General features: G+C 39.3%; 2 protein-coding genes across 6 annotated transcripts; one reads left to right on the plus strand and one right to left on the minus strand.

Moving 5' to 3' along the window:
• Window positions 1–346: 346 nt before the first annotated feature.
• Window positions 347–8,806, minus strand: LOC148079563 (pre-B-cell leukemia transcription factor 1-like). 2 transcript variants are annotated; one of them, XM_087791169.1, is made up of 10 exons: window positions 8,385–8,609; window positions 7,334–7,407; window positions 4,577–4,806; window positions 3,754–3,944; window positions 3,525–3,660; window positions 3,404–3,433; window positions 1,954–2,104; window positions 1,773–1,850; window positions 1,272–1,353; window positions 347–920 (listed from the first exon to the last, which is right to left on the minus strand). In XM_087791169.1, exons 1-9 carry the CDS (start codon window positions 8,555–8,557, stop codon window positions 1,310–1,312), a joined length of 1,107 nt encoding a protein of 368 aa, XP_087647295.1. In that variant the 5' UTR covers window positions 8,558–8,609; the 3' UTR covers window positions 347–920; window positions 1,272–1,309. The 2 variants fall into 2 exon arrangements, with proteins under 2 accessions (XP_087647295.1, XP_087647296.1); XM_087791170.1 differs by lacking the exon at window positions 1,773–1,850 and having other exon boundaries at window positions 8,385–8,806.
• On the plus strand, window positions 8,593–17,187 carry mapkap1 (MAPK associated protein 1). 4 transcript variants are annotated; one of them, XM_087791168.1, is made up of 13 exons: window positions 9,185–9,502; window positions 10,476–10,940; window positions 11,967–12,002; window positions 12,148–12,237; window positions 12,473–12,621; window positions 12,839–13,011; window positions 13,283–13,459; window positions 13,944–14,053; window positions 14,498–14,605; window positions 14,670–14,810; window positions 15,062–15,199; window positions 15,537–15,634; window positions 16,690–17,187. In XM_087791168.1, exons 2-13 carry the CDS (start codon window positions 10,661–10,663, stop codon window positions 16,810–16,812), a joined length of 1,623 nt encoding a protein of 540 aa, XP_087647294.1. In that variant the 5' UTR covers window positions 9,185–9,502; window positions 10,476–10,660; the 3' UTR covers window positions 16,813–17,187. The 4 variants fall into 4 exon arrangements, with proteins under 4 accessions (XP_087647292.1, XP_087647294.1, XP_087647293.1 ...); XM_087791166.1 differs by lacking the exons at window positions 9,185–9,502; window positions 11,967–12,002 and adding an exon at window positions 8,593–8,709; XM_087791167.1 differs by lacking the exon at window positions 11,967–12,002 and having other exon boundaries at window positions 9,188–9,520.
• The last annotated feature ends 191 nt before the right edge of the window (window positions 17,188–17,378 follow it).

Genomic DNA, 17,378 nt, shown 5'->3' on the forward strand with positions numbered 1-17,378 from the left:
ATCTGAGTGTATTTTTTTTATGATACTGATTCTCTGTGAGATTATCAGCAGATTTAGATAAAGACAACATTAGGTAACATCAATAAATAATAAACAAAATAACATAAATGTAAGTATTAGGGTCAGTGAATATTGTGAATAATAGTATGACTAACAGGCAGAAATAAAAAATAAAATTCCTTTTCACTCTCTAAACATTTAAAAGGTACATTTCTCACCCAGAATAAAATACTCCAAGTTAATAAACTAATAATAACAGTTGTATCTCTAAGCATTTCTGTTGTGTAAATATATATTTATATAAAATATCTCAACGGAAAAGGTGGGCAACAAAACGTCTCAAAAGTATATTGAAAGTTAAAGTTTATTGAACTATTACAGAGTTGTGTATGCACACTTATCTGAGTACAGATGTCAACAAAATGTTTACAAAACATTTGTTAAAAAGGCCAAAAAAAGAAAGTGTTATCATTTCCTGTTGTTTGTATGTAGTATAAATCTTGCAATAAACAAGTACAAACAAGTATAAAAAACTTTGCATCCAGGCCTATGATCCTTAACCATCAAAAATGAGCGGCGACTTAGACGAAGAAGAAAAGGGGTGAAGAATGACAGAAATAGAAGAGTGGTCGGTTCTACTCCGAGTTACTAGCGAGACCTGGGTTTTACACAAACTAATGATGGTTCAGTTGAAAATAGATCAGAGTGAACATCTTCACTTTAAAAGGATATTTTTGGTCACCAAACATCCAGCAATGATCAGAGAATGTCTATGAATGTACACTTTCTTTGGATCAAACAAAACCTTTGCTGCTCCCTTGTTACGTTCGCAGAGCGATGGTGGATCGTCTCCGACAACTCTCCTTGTTTTGAGGTCAACAAGGTCGAGACTAGCTGCGTCCTCTGAGGAGAAATTCAACCTGCAATAAAAAAAACATTCGCGATCACAAAGCAGGAAGAAAAACACAGGATCCTCAGACAAGAATATGAACATGCAAGTTCCAGCAGCAGCGGAGGAGAGCACAAATGTGAGGCTTCAAGAGGTTGACACGCACTCTCCAGCGCCCGGGGCGGGATGCGGCACTCAGCCACTCAACAAAACCAAAACGACACTGCGCTGTCCGACTCCCTCAGATCACACGACTCTTTCCTTCACTGGATTAGTGTCTGCTGACATGTTGGCCACGGCATGAGAACAAAGAGTGTGTTTCTCTAGGAGGCACTTGAGTGTTGTAGTTGCCGGTGGAAAAAACACAAATATTTGGACTCACGTTGAGGCTGTATCGTGTGTGTATCAGAGGAGGAGGCGTCACTGTATCCTGTCGGACTGAAAGCTCGGAGTGTGAAATCCACCTGAAACGACACAAACGATGCGACGCTGAGCATTAATTACCGTATTATTATTGTTTCCATCATCCGAAGCGATACCATCTACGAGGGATTAGTAGGAAGACAAAAAGTGGTGGTTCTGAAGTTGAAAAAAGAAAGACCTGATTTCAAATCTCAGCTAAATATAGTAACGGGACGAGCTTTAAAAAGATCGAGCTCCAAATAGACGATATAGAGTTTCGAACTCATGGTCCAGGCGCCAAGTCATTATAAGTGGTCGTCCCAAAAATGAATGCAAATGAATAAATGAATGTACATGTTGATATGGTGACAAGATGCCAGGGTTATGAACGTAAAGATAATAAGGCAATCTAAATAAAGGCTGCTAAAGGATGTTGGCCCCCTCGTGTGATTGACACCTCCGGCAGAGAAAAGTGTCTCACCCGTGAACATGCTGGTTAGTAGAGAGTTTTTGCTGTCGACAACATCGAGCTGAAATTCCTCATCTTTCATGGGGAAATCTGGAGTAGAAAAGAAGAACTCATGCTTGAATCCTGATCCTGTGACGCGACAACGACTGAGGTGACGGACGTGCGCCGGCACGGGCAAGCACCGGTTCCCTACCTGAGCTGGGGGAGACGGGAGACTTGTCCGGGCTGCAGTGGACCGCCGCCGCCGTCACCGCCGTCTTGGCCGCGTACAGGTTGGCCTCCTCCTGGAACCTCCCGATGTTCTTCTTGTAGCGAATTCTTTTGTTTCCGAACCAGTTTGAAACCTGACGAAGACGAGAAACTCTTAGATGAAGTGAATTTTATGCTGATACATATATTTTCACGTTCAAAAGATTAAATGAAACACATTTTTCTTATTCGACGTAAACCTTCACAGCAGCAGTGGGTGGACAAAAAAGATTTGAGGTCAAAGGGCAACCGAGGATAGAAAAGTATGACATATGTCATCTTAAAGGTCACATGATGTGTGTGTGTGTGTGTGTGTGTGTGTGTCTGGCCATGTATGTATAAAGTGACATTTACTACAACTTCCTGAAGTAAAATAGCTTCTGGTGATATTTCCAAGACATTTTCCGCAGTCATGTTCCATTTCAAGTGAGAATCTGAATGTGATGATGCAGAAAACAACGTGTATCTCTCAGAGATAAGAACACATACAGTATATGAAGCTAGTCTTCTATGAAGACTAAATATTTGACTTGAATTCTTTTTCTTTCTTTTAATTGAACTTAAATATACGCTAGGTTATTACAAAATTCCTTTGTCTCTTGTTTTAGTGATTTTGTTGTTATTTTGTGTTCATGTTAAAAGGAAAATGATATTTCATTTATATTTCACACCATATTAACTATACACAAAACACATTTATATGGAAGTATAACAGTGCAATCTTAATATTGAATGGTTGAAAAATACATTTTTCAAACCGGTACTGATACCGATACATTCCCTTTTCTATCAGTTCCTGAACAATACCTTTTTTTGATACCAATTTTATAAGATTAGTTCCAACAAAAAGAAAATGACATTACACATCGGCACCGATAGAAAAGCATGTTTGAACATCGATACTACCAAAGAAACAAAACGTTGAAACTTTTAATGTTTTCAATGCTGTTGGTGTTTTTGAAGCATTGATTATTATAAAGATTATTTAAATAATTTTCTATATTAAAAGGTTGAATTTGTATTTTTTTTTAACAAAATGTATATCTTAAAAAAATCATTATCTAAATTCCATATTTTTTCCTTCATAGCCATTTCAATTTAATATAAAATGTTGGTCTAATATATTTCAATAATACGTTAAATTCAATATCCCGATGGCCTTTTTTTGCTGTGTCAATAGATTTTCTATTTCTCTTCATAATTGTAAAATATGTTTTGTATTCAGTATTTATTTTAAAATATGTATCAGTATTTCTCTATTAATTTATACATTTATTTATAATAGTTTATCTGCATTATTACCTTTAAGTATTTTATTACCTGTTAAATATATATCATTATTATTTATAATATTTTGATACAATAAATATTTATCATATTAAAGTATCACATACCTGTGACACTGTGATGGTACTTCCTCCCGCCTGTGGGTCAAGCAAAAGTTTAATAGTACTGGACTCCAACAGGGTGTGACATGTTTACATAGATGACAAATGTTTAATGACTTTTATTTACCTGAGACACTGAAATACTGCACTTTTTGGCCAGCTCTTCCTTGGCCTCCTCACTGGGATACGGGTTGCTCAGGTGTGAGTAGAAATACTCGTTTAGTATTTCCGTGGCTTGTTTGCTGAAGTTCCGCCTCTTTCGCCTAACATGGGGTGAAAAAACAAGATCCATGGTAAAGAGATGAAGAAGTCAATCTGGTGTTTTTAGAATGAATCTGGTTGATTTTCTTGCCGACCTTGCGTCCAGGAACCTGGAGCGCAGGATCATGACGGCCTCGCAGGTGCTCTGCTTCAGCTGGATCTGGATGGAACTGAACTTGCTGTGAATGATTCCCACCATGCGGTTGATCTCTTTGGGTGACACGGGTCGCGTCCGCGACTGCTCTCTCAGCAGGTTCATGACGTGGTTGGTGAACTCACTGCAGGCCTGGTGGCAACAGACACACATGGGTAGAAACAAACAATAACTTCTTTATGCGGTTCTCATGTTGCTGTTTTAAATATCTGTAAATCGGTCTATTAGAATGACTCAAAATCGGATTCACCGTTGTGTTATGTTAGGGTCAAGGTGACCCGAATGCCCGCAAACAAATGTAATAATTTTATCCTTCCATGGCTTCCATAAATACAAATGCAGTGGTTGAGGTTGTTCATATTGACCAAAAGGCAACACAAGGGATAAAACAATAACATTTGTTTGTGGGCCTTTAGGTCACCTTGACCCTGAGATAACACAAGGGTGAACAGACTTCACACACATTCTCAAAAAATGTGAATATTGGACAAGGAACTGATGATTTCAAGTTGACATGGTTTGAAATTACAATCTGGAGCCACTAAGCATTTGAAGATTCGTCACTCTCTGTGTTGCAGAAGGAAGCTACGTGTGTCGTGTCACCTGCTAACCCCGGGAGCTCATTCTACTCCATGATATCCCAAATGCTAAATAAAGATTTGTAATTACATAGATGAAATAATGTGTAGGACAGTATTAAAAAGCCACAATACGGGTGTTTATGAGCTGCTTGGAGGGAGTCTTCACTCGCTCTGCTTCCTCACCTGCTCGTACTTCTCCAGCTCCGAGTGATAAATCCCTCTGATCTGCGTCAGCTTCGCTCTGTAGTCCGAATGTTCGACGGAGCTGTCGTTGACGCCCGCGACCGCGGCGGCGGCGGCGGCTCCGCCCCCTTTCTCGGGACCGGCCACGCCTTCTGCCACGAGCATGTTGTCCAGTCTCAAGAGCTGGGCATCCGGCGACTCGATGTCGTGGTCGCCACGGATACTTAGGCCTGAAGCGGGTAAATAAAAAACGTAAATAATATATTTTTTAAAAGGCGATGCATATACAAGAAGACTTGTCTAAGCCCCGCCCACCATCCACTGAAGGTAGAGTTGACTCTACTGGTCGCTAAAGTAACATTACAAAATGCAGGATATTCAGGCTTTGTTTGGTTTTTTGTTGGTTTTAAAGGTCAAGTTGTGTTCAGAATATACCACCAGATAACTCCGGGTCATGATTCTGTTTATTACGCCATCATTTTGTGATCAGTGTTCCGTAAATCCATTTTTTCTTTAGCCTTCCCTCCTCCCAGATCTTCAGCCCTGCTGGAGTATTGCTCAGATCTTCCCAGGCCCACAACAAGACTCCATTTCACCAGTGAGTCTGACCCGGGGCTTCCTCCCAGTTGGACAAACACTTCTAGCTGCAGACGAGTAATACTTTTCCATCATACGTAATTGTGTAATAATCTTTTTTTTTATCAAATAGACTTGAGTTTATTGTCTGGGTGCAGACCCTCTTATACCTCTTAAGCGACTTTAAAAGGCACCGTAAACACCTCAACTGGACCAGGTCGGTGTTTCTTGAGGATTTTGCTAACTTAAGTGAAGTGCATTTACACGACCGGTGAAGCTTTGTTAAATACATTCAAGTCCTGAACTCATGGGTAAAACGTCCTCTGGTAGCCGAAGCTGCGACGAGGAACCGAGAAGCTCTCTCTGGGCTAATTGTGAGCCGACACTTTCACTCTCCTCACGGACGCCAGACCACTTCCCCCACAACAAGAAGTACTTGGTCAACAGATGGAACCACATCTTGACTCCAGCATGTTACGACCACCGCTGACATCAGTTCAAACATGTTCACTGCATGACATCACAGGGAACCTTCTTCAGGGCCAATAAAAACAAACTAGCATTCACGTCGCTTCTGTTGATATTCTTTACTTAAACCTTAACAACTACTTTTAAATTATTTTGTTTCCTGTGAATATTTGAAGCCTTAAATTTCATCCTATTTTATATTTTCTTATATTTTTAGTATAATTCTTTGGAGTATTTTTTTGATTGTTTAAGCGCTTTGTGACCCTGGTCTAGAAAAGCGCTTTATAAATATACATTTCTTACTCACTTACTTATATATGGTTGAAAATGGCCGCTGCTAGAAATGTCATGTTCCTTCCTCTGTGAGAGAAATAAAGCCAGACATCTGAACATACACAGATGCTCATCTACAGCTGCATGAACATGTAAACTCACTTTGACATTTTGACTTGAAGCTTCTGTGACTCACACTCACTCCATGAAGTGCTTAACTTTCCCACCTGAGTATATACAAGCGTCTTGTATCCAGGCCACGCTGTGCAGATAATCTTTTTTTTTTCTCTCTCTCTCTCTCTCTCTCTCTCTCTCTCTCTCTCTCTCTCTCACTTTTCATGCGGGTGGAGGAGGGGCGGGTCACATGACGGAGGTGTTTGGTGACAGAATAAATAAATAAATATAAGAAGTGTGTATGCTGCTCCATTTTTGGCACAAGAACCTATTGACACTGCAAAAGCTTACACACATTCTTCCACACCTCCTAAATCACCGCTGCACACATTTCCAAGTATAATTTAATCAGTTGGGCTCCAGACTTCATGCTGACTGGGTCTTGTGTCATGATCACAGGGATCGACCGGACAATTGAAAGACTACAGTGAATGAAGACACTCGCGGTGAAGATATAGTTTTCGCTCCACGGCAGACGATGAACTCAAACAATCTGTGTTTTTGCGAAAAGGTTTGAATTATGGTTTCAGACGTTTGCCTCTGTGGAGAAGTAGCATGTTTAGGTCGACCCTACAAAGCTCCGTTCGGGACACTGAGGCTTTGTGAGTGAACAGAGCTCAACTCAAATACAAACGTATTTGTTCCAGAAACAATGTACATCACAGATGAGGCAACAACTGTCCTTAGAAGCCAAGGTTTGTTTGCAGAAAACTACTGGTTGCAGATGCACAAAATCTAGTCCAAACGCCACAAAAATTAAACTCAGTGAACGGTCGTACTTCCTGCTCGCTTATACTGCAATAACAAATCAACAAATGACAATCTAAACCGTAAAACAATCTTAATAGGCTAGTAAGATCAATGTAAGAAATCAAGTAGCTTCATCTCTGAACTAAGAATGTTATTTATTAGCATCAAACGTGGAAAGACAACAATAAAAACATTGTAAAATAAAATATACAAAATCATTCTTTTTGAGTTAAATACAAAGAACAACTGAACGGTCGAGGTCCCAACTAAAGTAAAAATGAATCACATCCATGTTTAAATGTTTAAAATAATGACCTTTGCAATGTTAATATATTTAATATTTAAAGTCACTCTGGAATTCAAAGCAACGACTTGTACAATTATCTTGTTTTCCTCAATGTCTCTGCAGGATTTATTTTCCCTCCACCAGAATGTAAAGGTCACGCCACAAGTACAATTCTACATACAGTGACCTGAAGAATGATTAAGATGAAGTGAAGTCGGACGATGACTCACCTGTTCTCTCTTTTATTTCACAGAGTACACTGAAGAGTGCTGGTTTCATCCTGTGACAGTTGAGTCCGTGTTTCCTGCAATAACACCAACATCGTCTTTTCGTATATTTGTAACAACATTGTTCGGTAATAACGCTTAGATTTTTTTTTAATGGGATAAATATTTAGTTTTATTATTGTGTAAAATGTAATATTAAATGAGGATGGACTATAACAGGACTGATGTGGCATCACAAGAAGATGAAAATAACAAACATACATAAACAATAATAACAACCAAGCTATGAACTTTACATTATATAATAATGATTTATAATAATGTTGTTGTTATTTTATATTTAACATTTTATCTTTTTCATGTTTCATGTTTCATGTTTGCACTATTGTACCAAAAGAAACCCTGTTGGTGGAACCCTTTGGTAACAATTGCAATAAAGAGAATTCTGATTGTAATAAAAATAAATTGCAAAAGGGATTTTCAAAACTATCAAGGTCACTTAACAGTAACTAAAGGAAAACAATAATAAAATCACAGATGATGCTTCTTCCACCAATCAATTGTTATGTCAGCAACACAATGAAGCCATCAAAACAATCCAGAAACGATCATTAGATATTTATAAAGACATGTGTTTATGATTGTTAAAATCATTAATTAAAATATATATACATATGGAAGATATAAATATTCAATACATAAGAAGAAGTTACAGAGTAAAAGGTTCAGCTACAGATGCAAACACATTAGTTTTGATCCAATAATAAGAAACTATGTGTAGTTTAAAATATTTAATGAGATTTTTTTTTTTTTTTTTTTAAACAACACGTGCTGAAGCTTAAAAATGCATTGTTCGATTTTAAGTGAAAGAAACAATGCGCGTGTTTGTCTCAAACATCCGATAACGAATCTGAAAATGGATCGTTGGGCTCGTAAACGGAACCAGAGTACTCTCGAGTAATAGTACTTCCTGGCAGTAAACAGAGAAGTTTCCTGTCACATCTGCATAAATGATCATATTCTTTAAAAAAAAAAAAACATCCGCGGGACTAACTTTGCTTGGGCTTCATCCAGACTCTGGTCGGTGATGGTCATGATCTGGAGCAGAATGGTTCCGAGGTCTTGTTTGTCTCCGGAGTCGTCGCCGCGGTCCTCGAGGTGAGTGAGCGGCAGTCCGGCCAGAGTGTGGCCGCTCAGCGCCTCCATCACCCGGCTGTGGTCCTCCATTTCTGCCGCAGCACAATCGATGCGAGAGGCGAAAACAAAGATGGTGTTTGAGGCTCCGATTCTCCGGCCGACGACACGACAGAACGGGCTCGGAAGGGGAAACAAAACAGCTGGAGAAAGGAAATCCACATGTGCCAAATATTCCTCAAGGGGTGTGTTCCGCTTTTTTTTCTCCGCCGTCGTTTACTGACACCCACAGTGGGAATTGTCCTCTGCGCACACGTGCACGCGCACACATGAATACCCACAGTCGTCTTTGCGTGTTCGCGTGTGTGTTTACCGTGTTATTAACACCATCCTTCACTTACACGTGTAGCCTGGATTCATAGGTGAAGCTGAACTATATGGATCTTTTAAAACAAGTGGAATTAATATTTTTTTTAAAAAATCCAAATTAAAAAAATAAAATAAAACACGGCTTATTTTCATTTTTGTATACAGTGGCATACATGAAACTTCTCAAATAAGATTTTAATCCTGGATTATGTGCCTACAAATAAGTAAAACTGATGATATTATTGCGATAGTGATCTCTTTGTGTCCCACGTCTGCCTTGAGTGTGAACACCGGAAGTGTCACTATCCTGCAAAATAAAACCTTAAGAAAAAGGACCAGCTATTCCTGGTGTAAGTTGACGTATTGCACATGTTTTTATAACAGTAACCGATCGACTCTGCTTATTCCTTCGTATACACCCAGAACTATTTGTTGTGGTGGATTAAATTCGTGTTTTATTCTGAAACAATGTCCCGGAAGAAAAAATCAGCGGTTACTGCTAGCTGCAGTGGAAGCTAAAGCTTGGCTTGTAGTTTTTATTATGATTATAATGCAGTAAAATTCAGAATAAAAAAATAAATAAAAACAATTGCTATCACTTCGGAGAGATAACGAGTAACATGGAGCGTTGTGGATTTCCCTCCTTCGCAACGGACGACACTTTAAAAGGTGAGGAAGCGTCATAAAGTAAGTACACAGGGAGGCTAAGATAGCAGCTAAGTTAGCATAAACAACTCACTTCATTCACAACATACAAAGCGTATATGATAGAGTGACAGCTGTTGCTGTGTTTTCATCTTCAGTTATTGAACTTGTCACTTGGATTTGTTTAAGTGTAAGTTATAACATTAGACTGCACATGCATGAGCTTAAGATCCTGTTATTATGAGTCATTGTGAGCTCGTTTGAATTTCCTGTAAATGCGACTTTAAACGGATATATTTCTCTGTTAACCTCAATGCAAAGATGAAGTGAATGCATGGATCAAATAAATATAAATGTGCGATTTGAAAACAATAACTTCCGTTAGTGTTACCTTTATTCCAGACGCCTTTCCACAGAAATAAATAATACTGTCGTAATTTTAAAATTACCACGAATCTCGGTGTTCCTAAAAACTGGGATTGCTTCAGCATGTTTTAAAAAGTCATACAGAGAGTGACAGGTAAATAGTATGGATGGATGATTATAATTCTTCCCACATTGTCGATGTTTTTACTTTTGTTTTCATCCATTTGCAGTTTATTTGTGGTAGGAAAATTAAACAGTCAACACAAACGTTTCCTGCCACTATTCGCACCATAGTTTAGTGGAATAAAACAAAAATATAGGTGTAAAATCTCTCTACCTGATTATAGTTTCTGACATCAGGTGAAGGTCATCAAGTAAAGGATTACTAGTAAACTTGAGAAAATGTTATTTTCTATAGACAAAGACATCAAGTACTTGATGAACCCTCACCTAATGTCTTCCTGTGTTTACTATTCAAGTTGGCAAACAGGAAAGCACCTCCTTCATGTGCACGACACCTCATGAGGAGATCATTTGTCACCATAACAAACATAACTTGACCACCTATTTAAGACATGTTTGAAGTGTATCAGTGTGTTCATTTACTCTTCTCCCTCTTTCTCTCCAACAGGTACATGAGGGGTTCTCAACTAGTAGCAGAGGAGGACTAGAGCGATGACCAGCTGGTCAGCGACTTGGTCGGTCTCGTAGAGAGACGGGAGGAAGAGAAAGCGCTCCTCCGGTGCATCGACGGGAGTGGCAGACGGCAAGAGGAACCTTTTTTAATCAAACTGTGGCATTTAGACAGTAGAAGAAATGGCTTTCCTGGACAATCCAGCCATTATTCTGGCCCACATCAGACAGTCACATGTGACCAGTGATGATTCAGGAATGTGTGAAATGGTACTGATGGATCAGGATGTGGATCTGGAGAAGTGCCAGCTGGCTCTGGTGCCTGGTAGCAGCTGTGGGTCAACGGGTTCAGGTGCCCTGAGTGAAGGAGGCGCACTGACTGATGGTCACGCATGTGACTTATCCCAGTCTATGGATATCACTTCCAGCTGGGACTTTGGCATCCGGCGGCGTTCCAACACAGGTACTTGTCTTCACCTGGTCTCCATTTGGTTTGAAATGCCTTTGTTACACCACATTTGCACAGTAGAACAAAGACTTTTTAAACTCCACTGACATGAAATGAGGATTTCTTTGTCTGCTATGGATGATGAGGAAGTCCCGATGGATAAACCTTGATAAATGTCTGTTATTAATGTATCTAGTCTTTTGATTGATTATTAGTTCTGTTGATTTTCTTATCTCATCGAGATCTTTCTCAATGTATATCGTGTTAATGAATCTACTTTACGATAAAGTAAGCTGCATATATATATATATATATATATATATATATATATATATATATACAGTAAATGGGCTACATATCTTAGTCTGCTCATATTCTGAGGTTTTAACTCTTTAATGTAGTTATTCTTGAGTAAAACATTTGTTAACTGCAAGTTAAAAGGTTAAGTTAAGTCTGTTAAGATGGGTAAAATCTATCTATATCTTTACTAATGACTCTAACACTAATGAATTTTACGTTGACTCTTTGAGTTACATTTTTGCCACACTGTTCGTATGCTAATGCAATAATTACCATGGTAAGTTAAACATACATGTTTGTGATTCGGGTGTCTCTACTGGACACTGAAAACTGCAGATCAAGTTTTGTTTTGGGTCAATAATCTTGGTTGCCTTTGGGAAGAATCTACATAAATATGTTTACTACTAACTTGTGGTCCAACTAACTCCTCATCATTTTCACTTTTGCTGAAAAATCTTTGGTTGTGGTTGAATGCACGAGGATCACAGATGTGCAGGTGCGACTCAAATACAATAATTGTTACCTGATTTAACAAGTTAGCAAGATAATTCAGATCACAAGTTTAGGTTTCCTGAGTTATTGAATTGATGGTCAATGGTTTGGTTTGGGGAACCCCAGGGAGTCCAAAGGTTGGCTGTACTTAACCTTTTGGCTCCCTTGGTGGGTTTTGGTGCAGAGTTGGGTTTCGGGTAAGTAGCTGTGACTCAGCAGGAATTGTGAACGGAATTGTTGTCTCATCAGGACTCCAAGACAGCCAGGAGAATTCCAGGGCTGCTGGTAAGAATAGAGGGAGTAGGAAAAAGTTGTGTTTTTGTATACAAATCGGGTTTTTTACTGTTTTATAGCTTATCTCAACATGCAACTCTTGTTGTATCATGACACTGTTTGTTGTTGAATTGAAACAATCTTCTTTGTTTTCCAGCTCAAAGACTTGAAAGACTCAGGAAGGAACGACAAAACCAAATCAAATGTAAAAACATTCAGTGGAAAGAACGATCATCGTCTCAGTCAGGTAAATCAAGTTGTGTTGGTGATGTGTTTTGCTTTCAAATAGCCACTAATGTGACGTTGACATACAACCATTCACAGTAACCATACAAAGAACTACAAATACAGCAGGGATTTGTAATAAAAAGTCCCATAATGCTTTGCAACAGTTATCAATGACAACAGTTTGAAAGCAAATTTTGCTATTATGTTAGAGATACGGTTTCACTTTATTCAAACTTTCTTCACTTCTTGTTCAGTGGACGATCTGGGCTCCTTGTTTGAAAAGCGGGACTTGAAAGACAGGCCTCGGAGCACCGGTACCAAATCTACTCTGTCGTTGCGTCTGGAGCAGTGTCCTCAGCAGCTCAACAACCCCTTCAATGAATACTCCAAATTTGATGGAAAGGTGAGCATCAGAAATTGTATGGTTTATACTTTCACATCAAATTTTCCATCATAAACCTTCGTCCTGAATCAGATGCAGGTGAGGGTTTACACTTGTTCCAAAACGAGGGGGCAATTTAGTGGCTTTATAAAAATGCCAAAATACAACAAATAACGCAAATATATATTTCTATCATTTCTTCATGGTCTGCTTTAATTTCATTTCTGTTTCATTTCAGGGCCACATCGGCACAACCGCTACAAAGAAGATCGACGTCTACCTCTCCATGCAGCAGGCTCAGGAAAAGATCCACCCAATGACCGTGGTGACCATCGCTAACGCCCGCGTCCATGATCTCATTGGGCTCATCTGCTGGCAGTACACGGGCGAGGGGAGGGAACCAAAACTCAAGTGAGATAAATGAACCTTCAATCAAAATAGAATGAGAGCGAACTATGGTTCTGTGTGGAGTTTGTATGTTACGGAGGTTGATGGGCACTTGGGGAAATTGTATGTAGATATGCGACAGACTGGCATCCTCTCGCCCGAAGAAACTAAGATAGGCTCCCAACAACCCCCCCCTACAGAAAATAAATGAATGAATGAACAAACTAACACATACTGAATCTGAATCTCAAGTATTCATTGGAATCTGACGCTCTCTCTTCTGTTGTCTCCGCAGTGAGAATGTTAACGCCTACTGCCTCCACATCGCCGAGGACGACGGCGAGGTCGACACCGACTTCCCTCCTCTGGACTCCAACGAGCCGATCCACAAGTTCGGCTTCAGCACGCTGGCGCTGGTGGAGAAATACTCGTCGCCCGGCCTCGGCTCCCGACAGTCTCTGTTTGTCAGAATGTAAGAAAGAAATGCGCTCGTACTGATTGTTGATCTTTACACATGCCAAAGCTTTTCTGCTGATTTGTGTTTGTTTAGATGATTCACATGCAAAAAGGGCTGATTCAAAGTTTTATTTTCATGCAGTGTATTGACTGATATATTTTGTATTACACATGAATAGTTAAATCAAGTACTAGGATTGTCATGAAGTGGGTTCAGAATCTAATATTGAGTAGGTATTTGGTACTTCTAAACAAATAGGAAAAACTAAATTGCTGGATGGAGCAAGAGCATAGAGCATTTTTAATAATATCCCAGATGTTTTTTTATTAATGACAAGACTTGTTACATTTTATTAAGAATGAAATAAACTCCAAAAAATGACCAAATGTAATGAATACATTTTCTAATCAAGAAGCTTCTTGCTCAGTCAACTGTGTACATTTCTTTTTTATATTCAACTCCTTCAACATCTGTCATTCATTGACTTCTCCCTCTTCAGAAATGCTGCTCATGGATTCTCTCTCATCCCTGTGGACAGTCAGAAGGTAACCATGAAGGAACTTCTTCAGAAAGCACTCAAGAAGAGGAAAGGTTCACAGAAAGGTTCAGGTATTGAAACCTCAGACTTCTCGTAGCCTTGCATCTGCTGATCGATGTCTAAACGTCATGTACATTTTACGATATTCAATAGTGGTGTGTGTTTGGTAAGAATCAGGTGATACAATATTGAGATACTGTAGGAACAAGGATATATTTGTAGTAGTTTAAAAGCTGCTTCATTTGACTGTATCCTCTCGTCCTCAGTCATCACTGGGATCTTGTGAGATTTTATTGTTCCTGCGACGCTTTGAATATTTACATAGATAAAATGTTTAATTTGAATTTATTTTTCTTAAACACTTGTTTTAAATATTAAAAAATTATGATGCAAATCAAATGTGATTTAAAAAAAAAAAAAAAAAAAGAAAACTGTTCGATCCGGTATCGTGAAATCATTGCGATATGTAAGTGTATCGTTATTTTACCTTCATTATTTGTTCCGGTGTCCAACAGGGCCCATGTACCGTCTGGAGAAGCAGACGGAGCCGAACGTCGGAGTGGACCTGGACTCCACCCTGGAGAGCCAGAACACGCTGGAGTTCTGTCTGGTCCGAGAGAACAGTGAGTCCTCTACACAAACATCTCATCAAGGTTTATGGTCTTGTGAACGTGGACGTGCCTGCAGGCTCCCGAGGAGAGGAGAGCTCAGAGGAGGACCCTCCCATCGACATCACCACAGTCCAGGACATGCTGAGCAGCCACCACTACAAGACCTTCAAGATCAGCATGATGCACAAGCTTCGCTTCACCACGGACGTCCAGCTGGGTAACACTGTCGACACACTCGCTTTTATCTATGGCACATTTTTGAGCACAAAATATCGACTTATACTTTGATAGAATCAGCAGTTTTTTTGCCATGAATGTTGAAGCTGCTGCTGATGCAACACACAAATAATTATTCTCTTATTATTCTATTATATATAATTATTAAACAATATATTGTTTGGTCCAAAATGCCCTCGTCTAGCAGACATTGATCAACACACAGGTCTGAAGCAAATATTCTCTCTTCAGGTGTTTCAGGTGAGAAATTGGAGATCGACCCAGTCACCAATCAGAAGGCGAGCACCAAATTCTGGATCCGACAGAAACCGATCTCCATCGACTCGGACCACCTGTGTGCCTGCGACCTCGTCGAGGAGAGGAGCCCCAGTATGTTTATTCCTCTTCACTGGGAGCTCGTCTGTTTCCACTAGGGGGCGACAACTGTGTTTCATAGTCATGATAGGTTTTTAAGAACAAAAGGATTAATTCATACAGCCTTGAATTTGTTAGTTTTTATGACTTCAGGTGTTTTATTTCATTATGGAGATGTGGTAGAGGCTTTGAAGAAAAAAATACAGATTGTTTTTTGGTACTGTTTAGTCAGAAACGCAGATGAATTATTCCCATATTTTCCCTAAAATATTCTTCTAATCCCACATTGCTTCCTGGCAGAGCAGACGTTTATTTTCATGTCTTCCTCATCTGGTTTGTTTGTGTTTCTCAGATCATGCGATATTTAAGCTGTTGTATCTCAGCAACCACGACTACAAGCCGCTCTTCTTCGAGTCCGACGCAGCAACTGTCAACGAAATCGTATTGAAGGTGAGCGAGAGAATGATTGACACACTTGTGAGGGAAATGTTTGGATTAAAGAGATTTAAATGTTTTAAACCGAGGGGTTGGTGCGGAAAACTGACCTAATACTGACACCTGCTGGACAGAGTTACTGTAAGACATGTTGAATAGTGCCTAGTTATTAACAGTATTGTCAATACTATTTAATTTCTAAATAACGCTGGTTTTATTACTTAATTTCCCTTTATGTTAATTCCAATTGAATATGTTAATTATATTGTATACTTCCTACAAGTAATATCTCTGTTTATCAATTGCCGGCCTTGTGGAGATTCTATACCTCCTAAAAACAACATTTATAATAATAATAATAATAATAATAATAATAATACAAGTATTTTTGCACTAAGGTGTGTTCTTTCATATATATTTTTTACATTGCACAGATATTTACTGATTTAACATGATAACGTAACATATTTTATATTTACGGTTTGACACTTTAAATAAACTTGATATAAAGTAAACTAATATATCATCAAACAATCAATTTAATATATTTCACTTCTTAAGGGTTTATTAAAAATCCACTAATGTGAAAACCCAACTCCCCTGACTCACTCACATGTTTCAAATGTTGAAGTCTTCCTCTCCAAGATGCAGTAAGTCTCTCATCATGACCATGTTTTGAACTTATTACTTTATAAAGTTCTCCCCCGTCTGAAATCTCAGCAAATAAGAGGTTATGAGAGCGGAGTCTATTATGATGTAATAATGGCTTCACCTCTCCAGCCAGCTGTAATCACGCCCGCTTTGTTTATACAAGGAGTCCCTTAGAGGTGAAGACTTCATTGATTGATGACACATGGTGACAAACCTTGATGTTTGACCAACCACAACAGAGTGGGCTTGATTGGGGTGAACAAGCTTTCATCTCCAGAAAAACAAACGCATTAGTTGAACTTTAAAGTTTCATGATATCATTTCTTTTACTTTCTATATTCAGACTTAATTCCTACGTCTTTTGGTCACACTGGTCATAATATTCAGGCTCTTCTCTAATATTGGATTCGTACCTGCAGGTGAACTACATCCTGGAGTCGCGAGCCAGCTCCTCCCGAGCCGACTACTTCGCTCAGAAACAGAGGAAACTGAGCCGACGGACCAGTTTCAGTTTCCAGAAGGACAAGAAGTCTGGCCAGTAGAGCGGCCGACGCCGACTTCAAGCATCCGTCTGTCACTCGGACGGACAGACGAGGCCCGACAGTCTCACACACGGACGTCACCGGGCTGAAGCGTCGAGTGTCTGCGCGCCTGGCGTCAGACGAGCGCTGAGGAACAACAGAGGACACGCGTCTCTACCTGCTGATGATGATGATGATGACGTGGAACCTCCTCCACACGCCAGATGATAGTTCTCGTCTAGAAGAGACGTTGAAACTGTTGAACTGAATATTTTGGCTACAATGTTGCCATTATGTCGTTTTTTTTTTTCTGCCAACCTTTGAGTCTAAATTTGTGTCTCGGATAATGATTTGTGCAGCTTCAAGTTATTTACACTCAACATGAATCAAATGTAAGATCTCAGTGTCCGAGTCTTTTTTTCTTCTCCAGATCACAACTTGTGTATTTCTGCCTCTTTTTACTGAACTTTTGCTGTGACTGAGGGTTTATTTATAACTACAGTAACTCACCCAGGAGTCCTGGAAAGAAAAGAACATATCGTCGAAGAGCTTTGTTTCCTGGCTCTTATTTATCACTAGAGTACAAT

Source organism: Callionymus lyra, chromosome 5, assembly GCF_982586985.1.
Source record: "Callionymus lyra chromosome 5, fCalLyr1.hap1.1, whole genome shotgun sequence".
Taxonomy (NCBI): domain Eukaryota; kingdom Metazoa; phylum Chordata; class Actinopteri; order Syngnathiformes; family Callionymidae; genus Callionymus; species Callionymus lyra.

Bases quoted from the DNA above. Each gene is read 5' to 3' on its own strand.
- mapkap1 (XM_087791168.1), top strand. From the start codon at position 10,661: ATGGCTTTCCTGGACAATCCAGCCATTATTCTGGCCCACATCAGACAG. The intron at 14,054-14,497 runs GTATTGAAACCT...GGTGTCCAACAG, and splicing joins AGGTTCACAGAAAGGTTCAG to GGCCCATGTACCGTCTGGAG. The intron at 14,606-14,669 runs GTGAGTCCTCTA...ACGTGCCTGCAG, and splicing joins CTGTCTGGTCCGAGAGAACA to GCTCCCGAGGAGAGGAGAGC.
- LOC148079563 (XM_087791169.1), bottom strand. From the start codon at position 8,557: ATGGAGGACCACAGCCGGGTGATGGAGGCGCTGAGCGGCCACACTCTG. The intron at 3,945-4,576 runs GTGAGGAAGCAG...TGTTGCCACCAG, and splicing joins AGCTGGAGAAGTACGAGCAG to GCCTGCAGTGAGTTCACCAA. The intron at 2,105-3,403 runs GTATGTGATACT...CGTCTTCGTCAG, and splicing joins GTACCATCACAGTGTCACAG to GTTTCAAACTGGTTCGGAAA.